General features: G+C 38.5%; 3 protein-coding genes across 3 annotated transcripts; 1 reads left to right on the top strand and 2 right to left on the bottom strand.

Moving 5' to 3' along the window:
* Positions 1-1,009: 1,009 nt before the first annotated feature.
* LOC131324542 (uncharacterized) lies at positions 1,010-5,215 on the bottom strand. Its single transcript, XM_058356532.1, has 2 exons — positions 4,837-5,215; positions 1,010-1,483 (listed from the first exon to the last, which is right to left on the bottom strand). The coding sequence occupies exons 1-2, from the start codon at positions 5,131-5,133 to the stop codon at positions 1,226-1,228; spliced, it is 555 nt and encodes a 184-aa protein (XP_058212515.1). The 5' UTR covers positions 5,134-5,215; the 3' UTR covers positions 1,010-1,225.
* A 2,783-nt stretch (positions 5,216-7,998) lies between these two features.
* On the bottom strand, positions 7,999-13,739 carry LOC131308370 (chalcone--flavanone isomerase-like). Its single transcript, XM_058335288.1, has 5 exons — positions 13,613-13,739; positions 12,119-12,238; positions 11,867-12,025; positions 10,812-11,035; positions 7,999-8,377 (listed from the first exon to the last, which is right to left on the bottom strand). Exons 2-5 carry the CDS (start codon positions 12,228-12,230, stop codon positions 8,210-8,212), a joined length of 663 nt encoding a protein of 220 aa, XP_058191271.1. The 5' UTR covers positions 12,231-12,238; positions 13,613-13,739; the 3' UTR covers positions 7,999-8,209.
* Positions 13,740-21,757: 8,018 nt separating this feature from the next.
* Positions 21,758-24,971, top strand: LOC131315647 (tetraspanin-8-like). The gene is made up of 2 exons (XM_058344831.1): positions 21,758-22,497; positions 24,434-24,971. Exons 1-2 carry the CDS (start codon positions 21,985-21,987, stop codon positions 24,743-24,745), a joined length of 825 nt encoding a protein of 274 aa, XP_058200814.1. The 5' UTR covers positions 21,758-21,984; the 3' UTR covers positions 24,746-24,971.
* The last annotated feature ends 2,652 nt before the right edge of the window (positions 24,972-27,623 follow it).

Raw genomic sequence — 27,623 nt, 5'->3', positions numbered from 1 at the left:
TGGGGTCTAAGCAAAGCGTATACAAACAGAACCCAATTGGACCAATTCAACGAAAAAACCAAACGAATCCAATTTTTCCGAATGTTTATTTTCAGTCACCCTGTTTGGAAGTTCATTTTTGGTCAATGATACAACATATCAGGATATGGAATGGCTAGCTTAGCTCGTTTGCCCCAACACTTCGGTCTCCAGAAGCCTGTAACCAAATTTTATGAAGGAGATAAAGCTATCAGAGAGAGATTGGTGACGGCAATGCTGAAATGCTAGTGATGGACCGGGGGGGGTAGGTGGTCGGGTCGAGGGGTGGTGCTAGTGGTGGTGAAGTGAGAGCGGTGGTGGTGATGGTGTAGCAACTTTAGTAGTATTGAGTTGACCATGATGGGATAGTGGTTACGGGTGGTAAAGGAATGGCGGTCAAGGCGGAGGTGAGGTACACTTGTGGTGGCCGGAGAGCACTTCGAATGCGCTAGAGGCGCACTTGATATGTGGAGGATGCGCTCAGGGAGCACTCGGATTGCGCCTGAGGCGCACTAGATCTATGGAGCATGCGCCCGGGGAGCACCCGGATTGCGCCTGAGGCGCACTTGATCTGTGGAGGATGCACCTGGGGGCACGCTTGAACTGTGCCTGAGGCGCATTTGGTCAGTAGAGGATGCGCCTGGGGTGCACGTTGATTGCACCTGAGGCGCATTTGGTATGTGGCGCTCAGCTCGTTTGCCCTGAGGCGCATTTGGTCAGTAGAGGATGCGCCTGGGGTGCACGTTGATTGCGCCTGAGGCGCATTTGGTATGTGGTGCTCAGCTCGTTTGCCCCGACACTTTGGCCTCGAGAAGCCTCCAGCTCCCATTACCAAATTTTATGGAGGAGATGAAGCTATCAGAGAGAGAGAGAGAGAGTGGAATATGGAGATAAATAAATAAATCTCCCATCCTGAACATGAACCGGGCAGGAGTAGCTTTAAACCGTGAATGGATCGTACAAAACCAAACTTGAAGGAGAGAAGCCAGTAAATGAAACATCAGATGAGCCAACTAAGTATAACTCCATAAGTTCTGTTTGAATTCAAAAAAAAAACATGTACGTCACAAGTCGATTAACTAACGAGGTCCCCAAAAAACAGGAGAGGACGCTATAGTCTTCCCCCTTAAGTAATACTGTACTAATATTAGATGATGGAAGCTGAGCCCAACTGCTCTTTGGCGACATCACCCTGCCCAGTTGCCGATCAAAAATAAACATCCTGCTCGGTTTCATTTTCCTGCTCATTCGCGTTCCCTAACCAAATCCTACCACCCAGACCCGCTACAGCACATGCACTTAGACCTACTGCTGCAACCACCCTTGATTTCTTGGTTACAGGCAATATCTTTTGAAGCAGTTTCATCCCAAGAGGATACCTCTTCTGAAGCTCTTTCATCCCATCACCCCATTCCATAAGCATTCTCTCCTTAGAGGGATGGTGCACATACCGTACATCAGGTTTCTGCAGTGAAATATCAATAATGGCATATTCGTATCATCAATAGGAGACAATGATATGTAAATAAAAACCTATCCACACATAGAAACGGAAAGATACAGAAAACATTACAGGAAATACTAATAAGCTACACGGGAGGCTTGTCCAGCGAAAGGAAATTTAAATACCCTGTTCTATCGTTTACATATTTGCTTACTAAACAGAGTACTGCCTTTGTCAAGGCACAAACCATAACTGTGCTGCACATTGGAAGTGTAACCATAGTCAAATAGAAGATAATAAACCAGTGAGAAAACAATCATGTAACGGAAGTGAACAGACCGATAAAGTTTACTAGGAAAACTGAGTAGCACAATGGGAAAAAGACGTGCAGAGATAACAAAGTTCCTTCATCGGCAACACACTGTAAAACACTCCCCTTGCCTTTTCTTTGTAGACCCATCGGCAAAATTGGCAAAACAGTATTGTGGATGAGATCTTCGAGGACTCCAAGAAGGAGTCTCTCCAAGCCCCTCTCTCTCTCTCTCTCTCTCTCTCTCACAGAAGCGGTTTTTTCGCAGCTTTTCAGTGTACGGTGGCACTCAGATTAGGTCAGAAATTGTGTACATGTCCCTTCATAGCCGTCGTTAAAACTAAGCCAGATCAATCATCCCTTCGTAGCCGTCATTATGTTTTCATTCAAGTTTAATAAGTCCATATTCTTTATTAGCACACCATCCCCTGTCAATTTAGGTATTTCCCTCCCACCCTAGCATTTCAATCAATGGGGATCTTACCACATTTCCTGACAAAGCCACAATAGTATCTATCCATGCTTGTTCAACGTAAACAAATCACCTTTAGACTATTGTACATCAATTTATCTTCAATTGATGCAACCCCTATCTGTTCACCACTAGTTTCATTTCTAATTCTGTCTCTTCTAGTTTTATCACACATCCACCTCAACATCCCCAATTTAATTCCCCTCATTTTATTAACTTATTGTCTCTTAGTGACAAAACATCTGAGCCTAGGCACCAACTAGACGACCGCCTAGCGCCTCAGCGGGGACTAAGCACCCAAGCAATCGGCTGCCTAATCTAGGCGTTGGACCACCGCCTAGCACCTAGGCAGGGACTAGTCGGCTGAAGCGGCCGACTTTTAGAACACTGCATATAGCATTGCCGAACTAATAGCTGTTGTCGCTTCCATAGTTTACCTACTTGGCATAAATCTAATGTGATTTTCTAACAATGCTGTTATCATTCCTCAGCAATGCTCAATCAGTCTCTCCCACAACTGTATGAGAGATTAACTTTACCTCTATAGATCTCATAACTGTAGATTTTTTTGCTTGTTTCACACATGGATACTAAAATGCTCATCCTCCACTCATTAGGCATGTCCTAGTAATTATAATCTCATTAAATAACTTTGACAACCACATCACCCCGAGACACCTAAAGATTTTCACACCTCAATAGGTATACAATCTAGTCCTAATTCCTTGTCTGAATTTATTCTCTTCAGTATACTTTCCACCTAAAACATCCATTTCCCTACACTAGAACAAGTGTTCTCTAATTTGAAGACTTGCATAGTTCTCTTACTGTTTTTCTTTTTACAGTTAGTAGGATTTCCACGTCTCCTTGATATCCTCATCCATGACCGCACCCCCTCCAAAGCTCACTCTTGTTTCACTTGAGGTTAAGAGATCTAGACATAAAATCAAGATATATGAACCCACAAGCCTTGGAAGAAACAAATTTCTTCCAAACATGTAACCAACCAAGAAGATAAAATCTTGCGAGATCCCTTCACGAGTCTCCCAAGGTTTGCATCCCTTGCTTGACAAAAATGAGGGCCATAACTACAAACCTACACCACAAGGTCATCGTCCAATCGACATTTGTTCCTACAAACAGAAACCATCCCTTCCAATAGGACGGGAAAATGCCTACAAACTGAATCTAATAGGGCCTCACCTGAGTCCCCCCAAAGTACGAACCCTTATTTGACAAGAATTTGGCAAGCAACAGAGGAAACAAAAATTATAAAAAGGGACCCTTTCGAGGCCTTGTTTGACCACAACGAGGGCCACGTAGCTATGGGCAACAGGAAACACCAAGCAAAAACCGAACCCCAAGCCCAAAACAAACCCAGTTAAATGGTACAAAGGATACTAGGCCAAACTGTCACTAGTTGTTAAAAGGTTGGGTTGACTGTTTGACAAAGCCACATGAACTAAAACTCCTTATACTAACATATTGCAAACATCGCTTGAGAAGAAATCCCAGATCTGATGTTTCGAATATTTGGATGTTATTGTCTAAAGAAAATTTGACTTCATAGATGTAAAACATTTTAAGTCAGCAGGCGATAGATGTTTTTATGACTTTCGATATCACATGTAGTTATGAAGATTCTTCATCTTACGTACTGCTTGTAACTTGTGAATGACATTGATCCTAGAATTATTGGTTTATGTATATCGCACACGCACACGCACACGCATAAATATGTTCATATTTTCTAACCTCAATGTGCCTCTCCATCGACAATCAAGTACGGGATTCCTAAAAGTTGACATTTAGTTGGTTTCTCTTCTCTCCAAATCTCTCCGATTTTCAGAGAGATTCCAAAATTGGTTCTCTCTCTCTCCATTTCTCACCTCCTTGAGAGATAAGGGTGACGTGAGTCATTTCCTTTTATTTTCCAACCACCCATTACCATTAACATTAGAATTCCCATATGAACCTTCCCAATCTAAACGCAAAGAAACTGCATACAGCATGGATTTAAAAACCGGCCGCTACGTAGTGGTTTTCCGGACCTCCGGTACCACCGTACTGCTACACTGGTTCTACCCATAACTCACACCACTATCGACTGTTTCCCGCTATGTATTGCTATATCCGACTTTTTGCCCGCTACACGACCACTATGGCCGCTACAGGTGCTTTGGCTTTGATTGTTATTAGGCTACACGACCACTATGGCCGCTACAGGTGCTTTGGCTTTGATTGTTATTAGGCTTTGTTTAGGGATGTGATGCCATTAATCCTTATTCCTTTTAGTCTTTGTCTTTGTAATGCTTATTCAAAAGTTAATACTACTAAAACTTTCTTTGCCATTCAAATATATATATATATATATATTCACGACAGCTACACCTGATTCCCGGTACGTATCATTCAATACTCTCACTGCCACTACAAGGTTCCCACAGGACCCAAACCCTTGTCTGCCTCATTCATTTATTGTTTTTTCTATTTCAGAAAGGATAAAGAGAAAAAACAAAAAAACAAAAACAAAAAAAAAAAAAAAAACAAATCTTTTGTTCAAAGTCATACAAATTAATATAGAAAATTTACCCTCTGAGACTGAGAGATGCGGCCAGTGACTCGATCGTCGATATTTCCGCAAGCTTGTTTGCGGAGTTCTTGGTAGGCTTGAAGAGCCTCTGGAGTGTGCAAGTCCTTCTTAATCATCGCCCAATCCACTTTATTCAACTCTTCACGACGCTTGCCGTGTGCAAGCCTCTCTCGCCGACTAAACTCCTTCATGTCCCACCGTATCAACTTCTCCATCGCCACCTTTGTCGGCTTTCCCCTCCGCCACCACCACCTCATCTTCCTCCTCTCCATCTGATGCTTCTCCATCATCATCATCTTCTTACTTATTCTTTCCGCGCGGAAGGGTTTTATAGGAATTTGCCTTTCTAATTTCCCGGGCTTGAGTTCTTGCCTCTTAGGCCCCGTTTCAGAACGAGTTTAAGAACTTATTTTTCATCTAATAATAAAGCTCTTCATAAAATGGTGAATAAGTACTTATATTTTTAAAAATTAATTTTAAGTTTAAAAATTATATGCTTATGCAAATAATTTTTTTATTAATATAAATCTTGTTTGATAGATCTCACTGAGATCTTTAATACGGTGAAAAAAAAATTAAAAAATTATTTTTCATTTACATATTTTTTAGTTTGAAAATGTAAAATAAACTGCTTATTTATACTTTGTGGAACAATCCTTCTTTTTTTTATTTGAGAAATTTCAAAATAAATGCTTATTTTTTTAAAAAATTTCTGAAACGGGACCTTAGCCTACATAATATTTCTTTGATTTTTTCTAGGTGTCCTAAAAAGAGTGTAAATTTAGCCCGGCCCATAAATAATTGGGCTTGAACTGGCCCAAGCAAAAAAATGGGCCAGGCCGGATCTGCCTAATGTTAAGAAATCTAGGCCAAGCCCGTGGCCACTACTAGTTCGGTTTTTTTTTTTTTTTGGTCAACTGAAGCCTTACATGTTCGTTGAGCAGCCCTTATTATATTTATTGAATTTTAAGCCCTATTTGGTTTGTGTTTTGATGGAGGTTTTTAATAGTAATAAGTGAAAAAACATAGACAAAATTTATTAAAAAATGTGCTCAAGAATTTTGAGTACCCCAAACGAACAAGGTCAATGACTTTTAGTAAACTTTTGAAAATATGTACCGATTGAAATTATTTGATGTCATTTTTTAATGTGATATAATTGGTTTATGAATGGCATATTTGAACATGAAGCAAACATAGTAAAAGGATTTGAATTGATCCCGTTCCGTGAGTTACACGGACCGGTTTGATTTCCGGGATTGAAACAAAATTCTAATGAGTTACAAACTTGTTCACGAGTTTTAATGAGTTAGTAAAAAGTATCATACATTAACATTCGCATACAAAAACTGGAAATAGCCCTTTGTACTCGTCCGGCGACGGCAGCATCTTGTGTTTCGTCCCCCTTAACAACATACCATACGTGATCGCACTCTGGACGTTTAGGGAAGTATACCAAATGTACGGAAGTATGCCGCCGGTGAATCCTCTTCATCGAAATAAGGCATGGGTTGAAACTGAAAGTGATTGAGCTCCCGGGCAAATCGGGTTCGGAGATGAAATTAAGATTCCTAGTGCTTGGACACGCACCAGAATCGAAGAAAGTGAATCCGTGGGCAAAGTGAGGTGGTATAACAACAGAGGTGAGGAGGTAGAGTTTTAGCTTTGTTCTATGGGGCCATTTTTGTGCCGTTTCTTCTCTGGCGAGGTCCCCCTCAGTCCAGATTTTTGTCCCAGTCTGGTTTTTCCAAATTCGGTGGGTGATGGCGGTGGGTAATAATTTATGTGTGTCGTTCGGCAGTGGTGTGTTGTTTGGTTGGAGGTCTGCTCAACCTCGACTGGAGTCCAGTCTCGCTGTGGACACGAAATTAAGCTGGCGTTGTTGCCGTTTCGTGTCCAAAGCCTGCCGTGTCAGCGGGGGCTAGCACCAGAGTAACGTCCGGCGTTTCTATGGCCTTGGTCAGGAACGTGCCGGCGATAGACTTGTTGGAAACCAGTGCGAAAAGAATTTCCATCGGCATTTGTGGTTATTTCTGATTAGGGTTTTGCGCCATCCCAAGGCATCTTAGTGTCTTAATCTCTAACAACCACTTATGTCGGTGTGGATAGAGCTTGAGACTCGCATTTAAGATTTTGACATAAGATCGCCTCTTTGTGTTAATTGATTATCGTTAGTAGTTGAATTTGGTTGTAGATCATTTTCTCTGTTTTTTGATGGAAATTGTAACTGCCGGATGATTTTTTATTGAATGCAATATTTACTTCTGATAAAAATAAAAAAAATAAAAAAATAAGAATCCGTGGGCAAACTAGCTAGCTGCATCATAGTCTTCATGAGTATCTTGACCTAACCCCTTTTTGCTTCATTGAGTTGAATTAATACTGCTATGCACTACATATAAGAACCTGCTGTCTTCCCAGATATCCGAATCTCATCTCAACAACCACGAGGTCATAAAATTTTTGGATGGAATAATTGAGGTTTCGTGCCCCCGCCAGTTCAAAAATGAGAGCCAAGGCAGAGGATTTAGGTGCAGGAAATCGCGAACTGCTAAAAGAAGACAAATTTTGTGAGAAGGTTTGTGTTTCGTTTTCATTTCATTATGCGCGCATTTCTTTTTCCATTAGAGGTTCAATGTCTGATGTGAGGAATTTTTCCGACATCTGGTTGCTTATTTCGTTACATTCCTTCTTGATTCAAATTTATTGACTGCTCGGAAACTTTGATGGGAAATGTGAAGGCATCAGATTTAGCTAGTGCTATTTTCACATCAAAGGGAGTTGCGATGAGAGGAAAATTGAGAGGGGGAACCAAATGAATTGTAACTTTTTCTCCCACGGAAGTGTACCTACACTCATCCATTTTAAGAATATAGCATTAAGGGCTGGCAAAGAAACCAGGCATTCGTTCGGGAAGGAGCCAAAGAAGGTGAGCGCCATTTGAGTCATGGTTAAACCCTAGCAAAAAAAATACGCATTCAATATAAATCTCTAATCCATGATGTCCATGAATACTACCACCATTATGCCGAATTTAGGGTCGATGGGTTTTAATTTGCAAAGAAGAACGAGAATCATCTGACACCGTAGATACTGAAGTTTCGAGTTTAGAATGCAAAAATGGAAGCATCCTTGTTAAACTGACAAAATGGAAACAAGAGTAATGCAAAGAGCATACAGGTACATTTATTCATTGAAGAAACAGACGAGTCAGCTGGGAAGTGAGATCCTACCATTTTATCTTCTTTCCTCTCATAGATAACAAGGATCTTTTTTTTTTTGCAACAGGCTTCTTTCTTTTATTTTTTCCTCGAAATTCTACGGAAATTTAAAATTCAGATACACCAACCATGGTGATATTCCTTGAGCGGCTTATGTCTCCTTGAATAATTCAAACACTCTTGTCGCCAAACTCTGCTTTGCTGCAGGGGAAACGCCATGCTTCCCGACAATCGATTCCAACACCGCCTCCGACAATTGTTTGTTCTCAATTACCACTTTGCCCTTCTCAGGTAACAAGCCATCTTTCGAGAAGCCAATCTGTGGTCAGAAAAGAAAGAAAGAACCAACAACAAGAATTCAAATCTATTTATTGTTCCAATGTAACTTCCCACGCGCACACAAACAGATGTATGCATGTGAATATACATACATAATCCTGAAGTTTGTCCTATTACATATGATCAACAATAAAGAACAACATATGCAATAGCTAAATGATGATGAGCAATATTAGCCAGCCAAGGGTTAAAATAGCGGCTCCTGCTCCTTGGGAAGTATCATATAAATGGCTACTTGAATTGGGATTTTGAGCATAAAGATTCCACTGACCTGTAAGCAGTGGACTAACCCTCGGGAATGTGGTAATAGGCAGCTCTCCGGGCACTGGGCATCGGACACGTAGCTCACCGAATAAGTTGCGATACGGATGGGAATGCACATGTGTATGTTTTTGTGTGTGTGTGTATCCAAATCAATGAAGAAAACTCAAGGGTTGAGACAACATTGGACCTAGACTTCATTGAAAAGCATGTCTCTTCATAACTCAGCAGCTTTGATTTTCACAACCAATCCGCAAGGTCGAAAAACAGCCTATACAGTGATGTGACTCAATAGATAAAAGTAAACCTTTAATCCACCAAAACCAAAAGTCCTTTTTAGGACAGCTTTTTGGGAAACCAAGAGCACTATAAAAACAAAAACACATTTGCTTCAACAGTTGATATTTCTAGAACACTTCAAACAACAAATTTTATACAAGTTCGTTCTTCATGGCTTAATGGTTTAAAAGTCCCCAAGAAGGAGGGTGGTTTGGGTTTTAAAGTCCTTAGAGAATGGAATAAGGCTGCTATGGCTAGGCATCTCTGGGCTGTGTAAGAAGGTTGACACTATGTGGGTAAAATGGATTCACACAGAGGTGGCTCCAGGATTTTCATCCATTGGTGACAAAAATGTATAATGCGTTAGTTAAGAAAAGCTTTGTGCAAAAAATAAATTTCAACTTCGAGATATATTATAATCAAAAGGAAAATTCACATATAAATTCACAAATGATACTCCAACGTAAAGCCCTTAATATCTGACAATATCCCACAACAAGTCTTCACATGTTAAAAGCAATAAATTATACTATTCAGTTCCGACATTTAATTGGACTTTCACTTAGTTTAACTCTGCGCGAGTGATTCAGTCCCGACAATACTAAATAAAAATTCATACCTACTATGAAAAAATACTTTTTACAAGTGCTTTTTTGAACCCAGAGGGTTGACTTGAACTCCCTTAACTCTCGGTAGAGCCGCCCCTGGATTCACACCTATGTGATCAAGCATCATAGTTTTTGGCAAATGAAAATTCCATCTGATTCTTATTGGACTCTCAAGAAAATTTTCCAGTTGATGGACATTGCTCAATGCTGGATAAAATATGTTATTGGTAATGCAAACTCTACATTTTTGTGCCATGATAATTGGCATCCTTTGGGTCCATTGTTCAAGCATTATGGCAAAAGAGTGGTGTTCAATTTGGGGAGGTCTTTGGATGCACAGCTATGCTCCATCATTGATGAAGGGGACTGGAAGTGCCCTGGGGTCAGGAATCCTTTAATTCAGGAGACCAGGGATAACACTCCAGTGGATTTTAAAACAGCTGTTCACAAAGTGGATGAAGTTAGGAGGTTGCTCACTGGGAATGGTGTATAATCCTCAAGGTCTGCATGGGAAGCTGTGAGAACTACAAGCTGCTTAGTCAGATGGTACAAGGTTATGGGGTTTCAACAATATGTCCCAAGGTGGGTTGTGATCCTTTGGATGGCCTGTCATGTAAGATTAGGAACAAAAGATAAACTTGCTAAATGGGGAACTGTCAATAATACATTTTGTGTGCTCTATGATGGTGCTAATTAAAGTCGCTGTCATCTATTTTTGGCATGCCCTTTTTCTGGATGGGTGTGGCAGAACCGGATTGAGCAGTGTGGGGTGATAAAGGGGGCCTGTGGGCGTTGACCAGGAGCTGGAACGGATGGTCCAGAGGGGCAGGCATGGTTCTGTTTTGAACTCTTTAATCAAACTGGTTTTTTCTGTATCTATCTTGGGGGGAAAAGGAATGCAAGGATTTTCCAGGTAAAAGGGGGGGGATCGTGCTGTTGTGTTGAGCTATATTACAAGGGATATCAGGGCTTGTTTAATGGATAAGTGTTAAAAATTCAGCAGAATGGCAAAGGATTAGGGAGGTGTGGCCTGTCTAGGTTCATGTAAGGACTATTTTGGAGCTTTGGCTTTGAGGTGTGCTGGTTCAATGTTTTGATCTTACTTGCTTTTCTAGCTTGTAATGTCTGATTGTATGAGATTTAAGGCCACAGCCTTGCCTCCTTTTTTTGTGTGTTTCTATAAGAAATTACTTGCCAAAAAAACATGAAAGAAAGAACAAGAGGGTGAAGCAAAAGGCAGAACTAAACAGTTCTGGATGTACTAACCGTTAGCGACCCAAGAGGTGATTGGGTGAATAGAATAGAAGCACCAGGGGGGAAAGTCTCATCCTTGAAGACCTCAAGAAACTGTTCAATGGCTTTGGCCTCTGCATCAGTATAGGTTCCTACTCCTTTCCAATATGCAACACAATTTTCCACCACTTTCTCCGAGTATGCCTTGCCCGTCAAAGGCAAGATCATTGTCACCTGTGTGAATTTCTCAAAGGGACCTAATCAGGAAATTACAAGTTAATCTCATGAATTGGAGATCGAAAAACAAAAAGCACAGACATCTCGACTCGAATAATTAAACCAAGTTAGTACATGAAATTTTCAAGTCACGCTTAAATAAGTCATTTCTCGGCTGAATTTGTTCCTCTAGCGATCTTTTCTTAACCATTGTAGTCAATGAAACTAGCTTGATAGTGAATCCTCTGTCGCTCACTTACTTCCTTCACGTACTAAGTTAAAGGTTTTCAAGGGTTAATTACACGACACCCCTCAATTTAGATGTTATCAAAATACATTTGTGTGTATTAAGAATTGAATAGGTACTCTAATGGTATATGATTAAACTATATGCCAACAGGCAAGGTAAGTTAGATGTATCTTAATACACATAAGTCTATTCATATTTGTGAAATATAATTATGCTCTCTAATGAATGTGCTAAGTGATTACCCAAACTTAACATACATCCTATCACACACCTAAACTAGCACGCTCTGACACATAAGATGGCAATATCAACCATTGGAGTACATAAAATACACATTTATTTGTCAATTTTTACCACACCCCTATAATACACTAGATAGCACATTGGAGATGTTCTAAATAAACAATGGTTATGCTAACACCATCCAATTCATATAAGAATTTCCATAGTCATATCGCAAATTTCAATACACTCATTGCAGATATTAATAAGATTCATATTTTACACATAATCATTTTCCAATAAACAATAGTGATTTCACCAAAAGGTCCTTAAAGCCACCGACATATGGAGTAATATTGGAGACCTACTAGCTACATATCAGCAGTAATGACAAACATACCAGATACAATGTCCCTAAAGAACTCAACGGACTCCGTCAACTCCTCCGCACTCTTGCCCTTCCACTTAACGGCGAGTGAAGCTACGGCGCTCACTTCCAGGTACACTCCAATGGCGGTGAACTTTATGAACTTGCCTTGAATCTCCAAACCTCTCTCCCCTGCGCATGTTAACGTCAACCAACAAACATCCGATCCAAACGGCGGAGATTATTACAAGTGATTAAGGTGTAGTGAGCGGTAGAAATACCAACCTGCGCCACCAAGGAAGAAGGAGTTGGTCGTGCCTGGTGGTTTGACAGCTCGAGGAAAGACATGGCCCTCGATTATTATTTCGGTGACGGACGGCGCTGGTGGTGAAGACATTGCTCTGACTGCTGTGATTTTTTTAGCTCACTAGATTAGCAGAAATAAACGAGAATACACTCCGAGAATGCATGTCTTTCTATCTTCATGAGAACTTTATAAGGGGGGAGGGGGTTTTGTAAACTACAGAAATCTGTCACACAAGGACCACAAGATGCATGGGGACAGTAAGGATCTCTTAGAGGAGATCTCGTTATGGATAATGAATTCTTCTGCCGGTTATGGTTCCGACAACATTTTTCTTCTTCTTGGGACAGTGACAACAAATAATATCATTTGAGGCCTAATATTGTGGATAATTCATTTATCTTACATGATATGTCTAGGCAATAAAGTTTTAACTTTCTTATGGTTTGTCCAAGATAATTCAATAGAAAATGATTACAACAACAACAAGACAAGTCAGGCAAAGGCATCTGTAAGCTCAATTCAGCAACTCCATTCTATATGGAAGAGAGAAACTACTTTTCCAGCTGATACGTTCTTTCAAGTTGACCGATAAAAAAGTATTGAACGATAACTATGGTATTGATAAATAAGTTAGACAAGTGAGTGATGGATAAACTCTGCAGCAAGCCCTGAATTAGTAAAAGCATAGATCGAAATCACATAACAATGTGCGTAACTTGATTGTTAGCTGGACAATTATGAAAAATAATATCTAAAGCTATAACTGCAACGTTTTTTAAGAACTACTACTACATTCGGCCAACCAAAAGAAAGCAATGTCTTAGCACTATCAAGAAAATTGCTGATAAATAGGTGACAAGTTAATCAATCAGAACCTCTGCTATATCAATCGGTGCTTTTCTCAAATAGGAGCTAGGATTTCAACGAACTCAGATGAATTCGCACATAAAGGATGAGTGAAGCATTTTTTCGAACACGGAAAAGGCAGTCAATTATAACTCTATGACCTACAATAAGCAAAGAGGGTAGGCATTTCTTTGTGAACGACGAAAAAAAAAAAAAACCAGAGACTGAATGGCAAAAAAATGGAATCCAACTAGTGCATTCTCCTCTGAACATTTGAAGTGTAAAAAAACACAGACTTTGAATGGCAAAAAATGGCATCAAGAGAAGAGGAGAGAAATAAAGCAAAGGAAAATAATCAAAAAGCAAATGAAAATAATCATTCTGTCTCTTGATTTCTTCCGCTGGTCATGTACGTTACAGTGAAAATGGGACAAGGCCAAGAACTGAAGACCAGAAGTGAACCCCAAATTCAGACTCAGGTATATATTATTGTTCCGTCCCACATTTGAATGGCAAAAAATGGAATTCAACTTACTTTGGTTAAATTGAAGAAACCCCTGAAGAATTTTAGATGGGGGAAGACGAAAAAGGGGAGAAAAGAAGTGAAGGTGGAGTAGTAGTCATACCAGATGGAGAGAGCGGGGGTGGGGCAGTGGTTGGCGGCGAGAATTTTAAATGGGCGAAGTGCAGAGAGAGAGTGAGAGAGAGGAGGGAGAGAGAGATATCATATATGGATGCCGGAGCAGCTGAGCAGGAGTCGGGTGTGTGAGCACGTGGGGGGTTGCTGAAATTGAATGTTGGGTGGGTAGAACACGTGGGGTGCCAGTCTACCCATACCGACAAGGAAAATTCTATGTACCCGAGTAATCAGAAATCGATCTTGCTATTGTCAGCCCACTGAGCTGACGATAAACACATTAAAAAACAAGAAAAATACGTATTTTTATGCACTTTTTACTTCATTTAATACCCATTCATACACCTACTATCGTCAACCCATTGAGCTGATTTTAGAATTTTCTATCAGAAATTAGTCCAAATTTAAAAATCGATGGGACAAATTGATTTTAAATGAATCTTAACCATTGGTTTTTAAATTTGGAATAATTTTTTGGTTCTTTTTCAGGGTACTTAGCACTCCTCAACAGACAAAATGTACAGATTGTGCATAAATTTTTTTTTGTGGTTCACCACGTGTCTCGTACAAATTATCCTGTTCATTAAATGTAAAACACTTTTTTTCAAGGGTTCCTATGAAAAATCAATTCAATTCGATACATATAAGTTATCGACTCAATTATTTAACTTTTCATTGAGATTTAAAGAAAATGAAAAGTTAAATAATTGGATCGAGTATCTACAAGTATCGTATTAAACTAATTTTTTTTAGAGACCCTTGAAAAAGTGTTTTACATTCAATAAACGGCTCGGATCATTTGTATGGGACCTGTGGTGAGCCCCACAAAAATTTTTTGTGCACAATCTCTGCATGTAATATCTGTGTGCACAGTCTTTCCGGTTTCGTTGTCACATTTTCAATTTCTCATTTTTTGTTTTCAATCATTCTATAATCACACACAAATACTTACACCCATATACTCACGAACGTGATAGATCCCATACACATACACTCATACAGTACAATATGTGTGGAACCCACCACCTTTGTAAATGTTTGTATCTAGTTATAAAATTATTGTTTTGTTTTTAACATTATGGATGTTTGGGCCGTCCATTTTGAAAATGTGGTTTCCGTTTTTGGTTCTCATTATTGACTGTTTAACATTTTTCTTGTTTGGCACCAACTTTTGAAAATGAGTTTGGCCAAAATCAAAGTTGTAAATACTGTTGTGTATCAGCCGAAACATACCGGATTGACTAGTAACCGGTACCATAACCCTTCAATACCGGATCTTACCGGTCAGTACCAGCTAATCCAAATGATTCCGGCCGAGATGAACTTACCGGTGATTTCGTCGGTATTTTGCAAAAAGTGGCCACCTCAATTTCTGGTGAAGGGTACGAAAGGGACGTGGGGAGGATTCAAGAGGGCCCAGCCGTCAGATACAAAGGGATGGGTCCCATTACAGTTTCCATTTTAAGTACTTATTTTTTTTAAAAGTAATTTTAAGTTTAAAAATTATTTATTTTTACGCAAATAATTTTTTTAGCAATATGAATCTTGTTTGATAGATTTCATTTAAATCTTTTATACAGTATAAAAAAATTCAAAAAATTATTTTTTATTTTTATTATATTTGAATTTAAAAATTAAAAATAAATATTTATTTTTTAAAAAGGAAAAGTGGAACAGGGCGGAGCGTGCGTTGAACCCACCATTTTGTTTTTTTCCCGATCTCTGATTCTCAGGTGAGATGAATGGGAAGCGATGACAGAGGGAGGCGATGGGAGGATAAAAAGTGTGAAACCCTATAGAGCCCATTTGGAGGCGGGATTAAGTTTGGGGTATTATGTAAGAATGGTGGATTGGATAGTAGGGGTATTGGTTAATAAGGGATGATCCACATTTATGGAGAGGATATTAAATAGTACTTGATTTGAATGAGGTATTAGAAAATGGAGATAAAATAGTACTTGGTTTGGATGGAGGATTAATTGGAAGTATAAGAGCATCCACATTGTAATAAGCAAATTGGTATGGATAAGCAAACTTAACAATAATGCTAAAAAAATACCTCACATTGTAATAAGCAAATTTACAAGTTTTTTAGCAAATAATCAAATTCCATCCATTCTATAACCAAACTTAACAACTTTTACCAATAACCAAAACTCAATAATCAAACTCAATAACCAAACTTAAAACTAAAAAACTAAAAAACACTCCAAATTATAATCGTCTCATCGAGACGAATAATTTGGTGTGGTCGGGTGCGTGATTAAAACTCGTTTGCAATTGGACATAGGTGCATTGCGTATTGTGGGGGTTTTTTTTATAGGAATGCAAAAATAACCAATGTGAAGGTAAAGTTTATTAAGTTTGATTATGAACTAAATGGATAATCAAATGCTGACGTGGCACATTTTGGTTATTGAATTTGATTATTCCCATTGCGGATGCTCTAATAAGGAAGAGAATTGATGTAAAAAGTTGTTAAATGACTTTTTGCCCATATACAGTTATTTATGACAAAATTTGTTCGTTTCAAGCTTAATTAGAATAAATATGTGTTGAGCAAAAAAAATTAAGTATTTCAAATTTTAATCCGTTTGAATGGGTGGAAAAATTTTATTTTTCTGATCATTTAATTCTAAATGGTCATAATTAAATTTTGACTATAAAGCTCTCGTTGATTAGCCCTAAGAAAGTCATACAACCAAATATCTTTTAGGGCTAACTAACGAGAGCCCTGGAGCCAAAAATTAATGATGACCCTTTATGATAAAATGATCAGAATAATAGCATCTTTGTACTGGTTCAAACAGATTTAAAAATTAGAGCACTTAATTTTTTAACCATATTTTTTAATATATAAACTGTAGGTTGAAAAATTAAGTCTTCCAATTTTCAATCCATTTGAATAAGTGGGAAGATTTTATTTTTCTGATCATCTAATTCTAAAGGGTCATAATTAAATTTTGATTATAGGGCTCTCGTTGATTAGCCCTAAGAAAGTCATAGAACCAAATATATTTTAGGGCTAACTAATGAGAGCTCCTTGAGCTAAAAATTAATTATGACCTTTTAGAATAAAATGATTAGAAAAATAGAATCTTTGTACCAGTTTAAACACATTGAAAATTAGAGCACTTAATTTTTTAACCATATATTTTAATATATAAAATGTAGGTTGAAAATTTAAGTGTTCCAATTTTCAATTGGTTTGAATCAGTGCAAAGATACTATTTCTTTGATCATTTTATTCCAAAGGATTATAATTAATTTTTGACCTTTAGGGCTCTCTTTGGTTAGTCCTAAGAGATATTTGGTTGTATGACTTTCTTAGGGCTAATCAATAAGAGTCCTAGAGTCAAAATTTAATTATGATCATTTAGGATAAAATGATCAGAAAATTAAAATCTTTCTACTAGTTCAAACTGATTGAAATTTAGAACACTTAATTTTTTTTTTTAACAACCAAACCGAAAAAGAGTGCCATAGAAATGGTGCCCGAGGGTGGGAAAAGGGGGATAAATAAGGATAGAATTGTCCAATTTTTAGGGGATTAGGGGTATAACCGATGGATACCTCAAACCCTAGCCGTAGGTAAGATCCTCGAAGACTCCTCTCTCAGGTGTTACAGAAGAACAGGGTATTGTGAATACCCAGCCGAAAATGGTTCCCAAACCAGGCGTTAAGCAGTGGGCCCAGGCTTAACCCAGGGGTCTTGTTAACACCCCTTCTTAACACTGCATCCAAATTCCAAACGGGCCCTCTGAAGTGTGGGATTTGTGATGTTACAAATTTAGCCCTGATGGTTATATGTAATGGCAGAATGTGTCTTTGGGCTTGGATTGAGCCTCTTATTCTTTTATGGGCCTCATTAGTCATTAGGACTACATTTTTCCCCCCATTTTGTTGTCGCACTTTCTTTTATGGGCCTTAATTTATGATGAGAATTGCATGGTAGTAGGAAATTTTTTGAGCTGTAATAATATATTGATAGTTGTCATAAATCTGAAATGGTACCCGGTATTTATTTAGTACTAATACATACCGTACTAATATAAAAATTGATATCCTGACCAGTACGGTATTCAGAACCTTGGCCAAAATAAATTCTCTGATTTTTCTTTAAGTGAGGGCAAGAGTATTGAGTATGCAGAGGCTATCACTTCACAGTGATTTCTCTTTAACACAAATGAAGTGCAAATATCAATTTTTTTCAGGCTGAATTCTTCTAAACTTAAATTACTTCTATTTCTTTGTTTTGTTCGTCTTTTTTGAATTTTTATTAGATTTGCATGATTTTTAACGAGCCAAAACAAGTCGAACTCGAGCTTTGAAAAGTTTTACGAGTCGAACTTGAGCCAAGTTATTCAAGCTCGAATCGTACCCGAGCCAAATTTAACAAGGTTCGACTTGATTCGACTCGTTTACAGCCCTACCCAAACTATACTTGTCGAGAGATCGATAGAGAGAAGAAGTACTCTGAGGGGAGGAGCTTGGCCCGAGAACAAGAAACAAATGAGTTGGGTGGATGGATGAGTCCCACGTGGGATGATGTCATCTTTTAAGGGTCTTTTAAAGGTATTTTTTATTTGCATCTAGCATTTTCCTTTTTTTTTTTCTTGTTTTCTTTTATGCCTCTGCTGGGATGAGATGGCTAATGGTGATTATGAAATCAATTAATCTCTGATTACGATGAAATTATGATTTTGACCAGTTCTATATCGTGTTTAACAAACCATTAACCATGGCACGCCTAAACACGCATATACGGTACACTTTCCCAATAGAAAATAAAGCAAACACGCTTACGATACGCGGTGGTGATGGTGCCCGATTTGGAGTCCACTCTATCTCGGTCAACTCGTTCACAATGTTAACGTAACCCCACATTACACCATAAATTTCCCCCATATCGAAATATTCCGAAATCCACAAAGTCCAACACAATTACGTAAACTGTTTTTATATGGATTATATTCTAACCTCCGTCTAAAGGACGTAAGATAAAAAGGATAATGTCGATTGATATTCGAGAAAAAATGTATTGATATTTATGAAAGCGTATTAATATCAGTGAGATATGTGTTGATATCCAAATTTGTTTGAAATTATGTGCATATTATCGTTTAGTAAAATCGTTTTTTATATTTATCCCCTCCGTCATTATCATCGTCCTCTCCATAAAAAATAAAAAATAAAAATTTATTACTTGCTATTAGAGCGCCACCGCCATCATGATCGGAGGTAGTTATTAAGTTGGGATGGCTCGGGCCTCCCAACCTTGCTAAAATCACTCTTTATATAGTATAAATGTAAATTAAATTTCTATAATGTACTACATCAACCCTTTTAAACTTTACTATGAGAGAAAATAAGAAGTGGTTTTGCGGTGAAAAATTATTAATCTTTTTTGTTTATATGCATGTTTTACATAGTATGAATAGAAGGTGATTATGTTTTTTCTTGTAGAACATTGTTCCTTAGATTTCATGCTTGAATTTTAAGCTAGATGTTAGGAAAACTTTTTATTTATTTATCAGGATGTTAGGAAAACTTTAAAATCCAACAAATATATGGATATGAGGAATCACAAGTTCTAAATTTTGGTCTCTTCTCCACATAAATTCTAGCTCCGTCTTTAACTGCCTCGTGGAGCTCTAAGAGTCTCTACTACCACACATTCTCACAGGGTTCATGACTGAGTGTTAAACGCTACGTAATTAAATGTGTGATGGTAAGCCCCATAAATAGTATGTGACAGTGCTTCAAGAGTACTGATCGTATTCATTCATTCGCCAAATTCACACAATATCATAGTTTATTATTATCTTCAGAAGGCACAGGTTCATCCATTGATTTTAAGCTGGTACCACACTATTACTGTCAACTTCTAAAATAAAATATCTCAAAACTAACAATCAAAGAAAATGATCTGTTACGAAAAAAGAAGTCATAGGCACGCAGAGGCGTAGGACCACGAACCCCATCGTTGTCGCATGACACCGCGTACACGTTATAACTCCTACAAAAAGGCACGTGGGCGAAGTAGAAAACGAGTAAAAATGATTACCTAATCGTGGAAATTTGAAGTCAAGGCGCATTGGTTCTTGTAGTTTCAGGAAAAAAACTACTTTTTGGCGCACGTAGTTTTTAATTTCATCAATCTAACCCTTGTTCTTTCATCTCCGATTTAAATTCTTTTTTGATCCAAAAAATTATACTTTTGACTTCATAGGTATTCGATACAAGTAAAATGGAACCCATTTGAAAGTGAAAAATATAGCATCGATAAGAAAGTATTTTCCACTTTGAATTTACATGCGGTTATGATTTTTCGAATCGCGTTTTTAGAGGTGGCAAATGGACGGGTTGGGTTGGGTTTGGCGCGGATTGAAAAGGATCACGGGTCAAATATGGGTCAGATAGTAAACGGATTGACATGAGTCGGGTCAAATATGGGTTAAGCTAAACCCAGACTCACCCGACCCGACCTGTTTTCTTCTTCTTCTTTTTCCCCTTTCTTTTTTGCCCTCCCTTCTTTTCTTCTTCTCTGTCTTCCCTCGGTATGGATTGTTAATAGGAGCCGTGTTTGACGTTTTGCCCAATCTTCTTTTATTATTTGCAATAATGAAATACCCCTCTGTCCCACTTTGTTTGGCCTGTTTCCTTTTTGGGACGTCCCAAAAAATTGTTTATATCTCACAATCTATAATAGTATTTTACATATTCAATATGGATCTTATTTAATAGATCTTAATCTATTTTCTTAAACAAAGTTTTCAAAATTATAAAAAAACATTATAGATTGTAAGATATAGAAAATTTTTTGGGATCTAACTCATGTAAATATGGGTTCAATCTATATCAACTCATTATGTAATATGGGCGGGTTGGGTTGGGTTATAATTGGGAGGATTGGGCAGGTTAGAAAAATATGGGTTGGGATTGCCACCTCTATCGTTTCTTATAACAGCATTCCTAATTCTTTCAATTTGAACGTAGGTTTACGAGATTATTCTTTCTTGTGTAAACTTTTTCATGTAAAAGAGCATAAATACAAAACAACAATAAACAATAGTGTAATACTAACAAATAGGATAAAAAAAAATATGATAACCTTTGGATGCAGTTAGTAATATACTTAAAGAAGAAGATTGGGGATGAATCATGATTTTTGTTCCCTTCACTTTAATTTAGGGCGCTGTTATTGGCAGCCCTTTATTTTTTTCCATAGCCCACTACATTTCGATAAATAGTTGTTGAAAATCATACATAACATTTCGGTAAATAGCTGTTGAAAACAAAATTATATTTCGGTAACTACATGTCGAAAATATGTTTAACTTTTTGTAAACAACTGCCAAACATTCATTTTCGGTAAATAGCTGTTGAAAAAATATTATATTTCGGTAATTGGATGCTGAAAATATATCTCAATTTCAGTAACTAATTGTCGAGTATAATTGAAAATTTTTAACGGGCTATAGGAGAAAATAAAGGGTTGCGAATAGACAGCGCACTTAATTTATTATGACGACTCTTAAATACTACTAGATTTTATGTGAGATGAATTTTGTTTTTTTGGCCGAAGACGATGGAGGGAATACTATGGAAGAGAACTCGAAGTATATGGTTTAAGTTGATAAATTACGAGGACTAATACTCGTAATTAATTGAACCATTGGGAATAAGAGTGTAATTTTCCACTCCAAGATTAGACAAAAGAAAACACCATAGGCAGATTCCTATACTTGTGCAAATCCGGGTCAAACTAAACTCTTAGCGTGTCCTTAATTTCAAACTTTCCCAGAAGAAACTCCATATCCAAGTAGAGATGCAAAAGAGCGATAAAAAATGTGAACGATTTTTATCATTATTATTGGTCGGAAAAAATCCACAATTATGGAAAAAATCCACAATTATAAATTTTGAAGCAAAGTTAGATGATTTGTAAACACCCTTTCCGATATCGGATTGAGCTGATTTTTTACAGGGACCATAAACGAAGTATTTTGAACAAAATGAGCGGCTCCGATTATCTTTGCGAGACCCGAGACGGGCGCAAAACGGATCTGTGCACGGCTGCTGTGCAGCCTCTGCTGTGCAAGTAGCAGCGTTCTTTACTAAAAGCTGGATGCCTGTACCCAGTCCCCACCTCACCCAATCTCAATCATCCTCATCATCATCTCTCTCTCCTCATACACACTCCCTGTATATGTGACCCTGCCGATTAGTCCATCAGTCTCTCTCTCCATCATTCCCCTCTCTCTCTCTCTCTCTCTCTCTCTCCCTCCCACACTCCAAAACCCAGCAAACCCAATCACCCAAAAAACAACACCCCACCGCACCGCACCGAACCAAAAAATGGTTCGAATCAGCAACAACCTAGTCGGCCTCCTAAACTTCATAACCTTCCTCCTCTCCATCCCCATCCTCGGCGCCGGCATCTGGCTCTCCCGCCAGTCCTCCACCGAGTGCGAGAAATTCCTCCAGGGCCCCGTCATCGCCCTCGGCATCTTCCTCATGGTCGTCTCCCTCGCCGGCCTCGTCGGCGCCTGCTGCCGCGTCTCCTGGCTCCTCTGGTTCTACCTCCTCGTCATGTTCGTCCTCATCGTGCTTTTGTTCTGCTTTACCATCTTCGCGTTCGCGGTCACCAACAAGGGGGCCGGGGAGGTGGTGTCGGGCAAAGGGTATAAGCAGTACAAGCTCGGGGATTACTCGAACTGGTTGCAGAAGAGGGTGAATAGTACTAAGAACTGGAACAAGATAAGGAGTTGTTTGATTGATGGGAAGGTTTGTAAGAGCTTGGTTGATGATGGGGTAAGTAATAATATCACTGAGGATCAGTTTTCTCAGAAGAAGCTTTCCCCCATTCAGGTATATATCAATCCCTTTACATATATATATATATTTGTGGGTTTTAGGAATTTTTTTTTCAATTTGGGCAATTGGGTTTTTTGGGTTTGTTGGATCTGCTGTTGGGTCTGGGTCAATGGGTTTTCTGTGTTTTTCAGATCTGATTTCCGAAACTCTCTCTCTCTCTCTCTCTCTCTCTCTCTCTCTCTCTCTCTCTCTCTCTCTCTTGATGGACACAAGCACAGGGCCAAAAATTTGTTTATGCATTTGTTTTTCAATCAATAGAAGAAATCATCATTTACATCACGTATGATGTACAAAGTACCGGGACACTACATCAATGGTTTATGCATTTGATTTTACCTTATTCTGTATCTTTTCAATCCGATTTTGCAGATTAATTGTAACCTAGGGACAAGAAAGGAAATGAAAGGAAAATTAAAAAAAATTCCCTCCCCTTGTTTGGTTGAGAAAGGTGGTTGAGAAAGGAAGAGTGAGAAAAATAAGTAAACCAAGTTTTGAGCTTTTCTTCTATATTTTCCTCATACTTGTCTTCTTAATCATTTTCTCCACAAGTTCCAAACGGATCCCAAATGTTTTATATTTTGGGTTTGCTGTTTCCATTGACCAAATCATTAATTAAGGATTGGCTTGATGAAATGGGAAATCTGGCTTATGCATGTGATTGAGTTATTGCTGTTACTTATATCTTGAGTTTGAATTTCAAAGACTCTTGAGGCTAATCATACATCTGGTTTTGAATTTCAGAGACTTTATACATCTGGGTTTCATGTTTTCTAATCAAGGAAATTGGAACTTCTCTATCATGAATTTGGGGGGTTTTACCTTTTCATGGTTTTATTAGGTCATTATATATTGTTTTCACAAATGCTTTTGAATTCATTTTGAAAAGTTAGAAGCCTTTTGAGCACAATTTCGACTTTTGAGAAAAGGTGGTTTTCTATTTTGTGTCTTACCCTCTATAAAATTTCAATTATGATCACTAGAGTCCTCGTTGAGTATATGGTGTGCACTTTACGCTTTATGTTTGACAAATCATGGGTGGATTCAAAAGCAAGGAAAGTCTTTTGGCTATCCTCTAATTTTAGCATACAAATTGGCGTGCTCCTTTTTCATTCAATTTTACTGCCCAATTGCCCATTAGTTCAATTCTAGGGTCAAAACCTAAGTCAAATATTTTGCGAGCGGGTGTGTGAGTGGAAGGGCGAGCTGTGAAAACATCTTTGAATCACATCGAAACTGCTACAATCCGTGAGAGCGACCATCGAGAGTGCAATACATTTTTAAGGATTATGTGACTAAGGTCAAACATTGCCTTGGATCTGACCGTCTCTCTCTCTCTAAACTACCTATCATAGAGGTGTAGCCCATGCCCCAAGCTCTTATTTTCTTGGGGTGAATCACAGAACGAGAAAAGCCCACGTCTTTGATTCCTAGTGCTTCACCTTAATCTTCTTCTCTCCAATCCCCTAACATTGCATCGCGTGCATCGCATTAGGTGTTGCTACTTTCTTGTAATCTTCTGCAATTGTGTTTATGGTGCTTTAAAATGGTTGAAAATGAGCATATGTTTTTGGTTTCGGCATTTGAGTACGTTTTTTGAGGAGAAAATTTGTTTTCTTCATCCTCAATCTGCTGCCAAACCTGTATGTTTGATCTCTGTTTATAGTACTGGCACCTGATTCAGTCTGAAGTTTGGGTTGAATATGGAACGAAAGCTTTTGTACGGGATAATTCATAGTTATCGATCTGAAATCGGTTCTGTGCTTCATGCAGTTTAGTTGTTTTCAGTATCAACATTAGAGTTCATGTAGATTTTAGCAGATATACAAATTTTGTGGAATGGTGCTCAACTATTCGGCATCTTCTGATATTTTTTCTGCTTCATTTTTTGTTTCTCCTTTTACTAATGTGTTTATACTCGTCCCATCAACAGTCTGGTTGCTGCATTCCCCCAAACGACTGCAGTTTCGCCTACATTAGCCCTACCAACTGGACTACCCAAAGCAACTCTTCATTTACTGATCCAGATTGCAGCCTGTGGAACAGTGAGTCTGTCCTCTGCTTCAGCTGCGGATCATGCAAAGCTGGGGTTCTGGACAACATCAAGCACGACTGGAAGAAGGTGGCGATCGTCAACATCATTTTCTTGGTCTTCCTAGTCATCGTTTACTCGATCGGGTGCTGTGCCTTTAGGAACAACAGAGAAGACAATTCGTGGAACAAATACCCTCGTCGGTACCCCTGAACTCATTCTGAGTTGATCTGAGCATATGTTTGTTTCGATAGGGGGACGTGAGGGCTTATGAATTCAACTGGTTTCTTGTTACCATTTGCATTCTATACTCTATTTGTTTTGTGTATAGCTTCTTATATCCACACATTCAGACCTGTTAGCTGATCGGTTATTCGGATATTCGGATATTCTATGGAGGTTTTGGGTATGATATGAAGTAGTCATTGTGTTGATTTTAGTTCCTTTCTTTTGCTGTTTTATATATGACTCATGGTTTCAGTGTTTGTTCCTTTCAATTCACGGAAATTGGGTGATGTTTGTCTAATGGGTCATTAGCCTTAGTCCTTGTTTGGTAACCAAATCCCGTTTTGCTAGGTCAAAATAAAGATTGGTACTATCTTCAACTTGTGAAATAAAATATCCCACATTGAATAGCAAATAGGGTGACGCTCAAAGTCCTGCTGTCAGGTCCCTTTCTGATCAATATGAAATGAATGCGTTGATGTAGGATTGTGAGAGAGATATGAACTGCACCCACCATTACGTTTATTTTTGTACTCTATATACATCTATCAAAGGAATTGGATTTTCTCCGATCCTTCGTTGGACAGCATCATTTTGTTGGCTTGTTGGCACTTGTCTGTCGGTTGTCTTGAGACTGTTAGATAGCACTTCTTCTCTCCAGTGGTCCCACCTCACAATTTTTTATCTCGTCGAGTATCTGTGTAACGGATACTCCTAGAAAACACAGCCCCCTTTTTTTTTTTTTTTCAAACGATAACTGATAATATTATTACTCCAGTCGAAAACCGTCACGAGGAAGGCTCATCCCAAAGCGTAGAAAACACTTGTTTAACTTTTCTCACCTTGACATTGTCAAACAATGTGAACAACAAATATAGTTTTGTACAACAACTTGACACAAGCGACTTTTTTTATTAACAGAAAAAGACTTGCAAAACCACTCGAGTGGTTTTGGATCGGATGGTTTTCTGGGAGAGGTATAACCTGCAGCTCCTTGTGCTTTTTTATCATCTTATTTGTGCTTACTCTACGAAGAACTCTAAAGACAGACAGAGGAGGAAACGAGGATCCTGCCATTGCACTATAGAGGGGTGTAGTGCATCATTTGGACGGTCTGTTTTCGCTATCGATGGTTCAGATTCGTTAAAGTATTCTTATCGGTCAGAGTAAATTTTTACAAGTAAGATTTAACAAAAATATCTAAACCCTTGATTACCAAGATGGACAGCTCGAATACGTGCAAATTGCAGGGTGAACTACAGGGTCTGCACTACAGGACTCCCCCCGATCCAGCAATATGATATAGTTACGAAATAAATTACACTGACCACTCCTGACAAATGCCCAAATTACAGCTCGCTCCAAAGTATTGAAGAAAACTTAGTTGATAAGCATATGAAATTACATGAATATCTTGATTATGCGTTTCGTATTGACATATCTCTCTCTCTCTCTCTCTCTCTCTCTCTCTCTCTCAATATGCTATGCGTACCCTAGCTTACTGCACCACCACATTCCCGCCATCGCACCAACTCGTTGACACGGCTAACCATAGCTAGTATTTAGTGGCGGCAGAGCCGGCCTTGGGGTAAGCCGCAGCAAGTCTCCAGGTTTGGGCAACCCTGGGCTAGGGCAACCCAAGAAAAAAAAAATCTATGTAAATATATATTTTTATATATATTTTGTTGGCTAGAAGAGTGTAGTTAAGTTTTTAACACCCGCGTTCGATTCGCGTGCCTTGCATTATTGGGGCTTCTTTTTTTTCCTCTCAAAAAATAGATTTGCAATTAATGCTTCTGAAAATAGTGCTGGAAAAGAGATAAACTTTATTGTTTCTTTTTCAATCTCTCTCTCCTCTTCATTGATTGCACTGCGCCCACTTTTCTCTCTCTCTCTCTCTCTCTCTCTCTTCTATATGTCCATGAAGTGGAGTGGTTATTCTCCATGTATGCAAATAAATATAAAAAATGTACATTCATATGTATATTATTTTTACATAGGACTCACAATAGTTATTTGCATATGCACATGTGCACCACTTTAAAAAAATTCAATGAAAAAATTAACCAATTTTTAACTCAGGTTAGTATTTTTGCAAGTTGACTCATACTGTTTCTCTTTTAATTTTATTATTAAACATTGAACAATGATCAGAATAAGAAAAATAACTAATGAAAGCTAAAAATAAATATAAAAGCATTATAATCTTTTTTTTAATTGGATTGTGCTAAATCATAAATCACTGTATCTAGGGTTAATATTTTTTTTGTTGTTTTTTTTTTATCGGCAAAAGATGAATTTTATTAAAAACGGGAAAAGGGGAAAGAGATCCAACAAGAAGTTGGAAGATAAATCTGAAGCCCATAACACCTAAAAGTCTATAAGGATCCACAACAATAAAACATTACAACTCATCCCTACACCAAAATAAAACAAATGAAAGCCCAAACATCTAAATCCTATCCAACTAAAGATCGGCCCAACCAAACCAGCACCCAAACCCTACCCACTTCAATCTCCACTGCCGCACAAGCCACCGGAAAACTAGTCTCGCAGTTAAGCCAAGCCTGCCTCTCCCAGATGTACAAGCCAGCGGCGATAACCAGCCTACGACAATGAAAATCAAAGCAGACAAGGCAAAGGTGAAACCAGTCACCACCAAATTCATCAAACCCCCAAAAATAAACCTCTGCCTTCTATGAAAACCAACAACAACATAACCCAGAAATGACGAACTGCTGGCCCTGCGTTTGGATGAGAACTCGAAGTGGCCGCTGACCGAACTTCGGCACACAAAACAGCCAGAGCAACTCAACCATGGGAGCCACATCCACCTCACCATCACCGGAATAGACCACCACCGATC

This window comes from Rhododendron vialii, chromosome 1a (assembly GCF_030253575.1).
Source record: "Rhododendron vialii isolate Sample 1 chromosome 1a, ASM3025357v1".
Classification (NCBI taxonomy): domain Eukaryota; kingdom Viridiplantae; phylum Streptophyta; class Magnoliopsida; order Ericales; family Ericaceae; genus Rhododendron; species Rhododendron vialii.
This window is presented reverse-complemented; position numbering and strand designations above follow the sequence as displayed.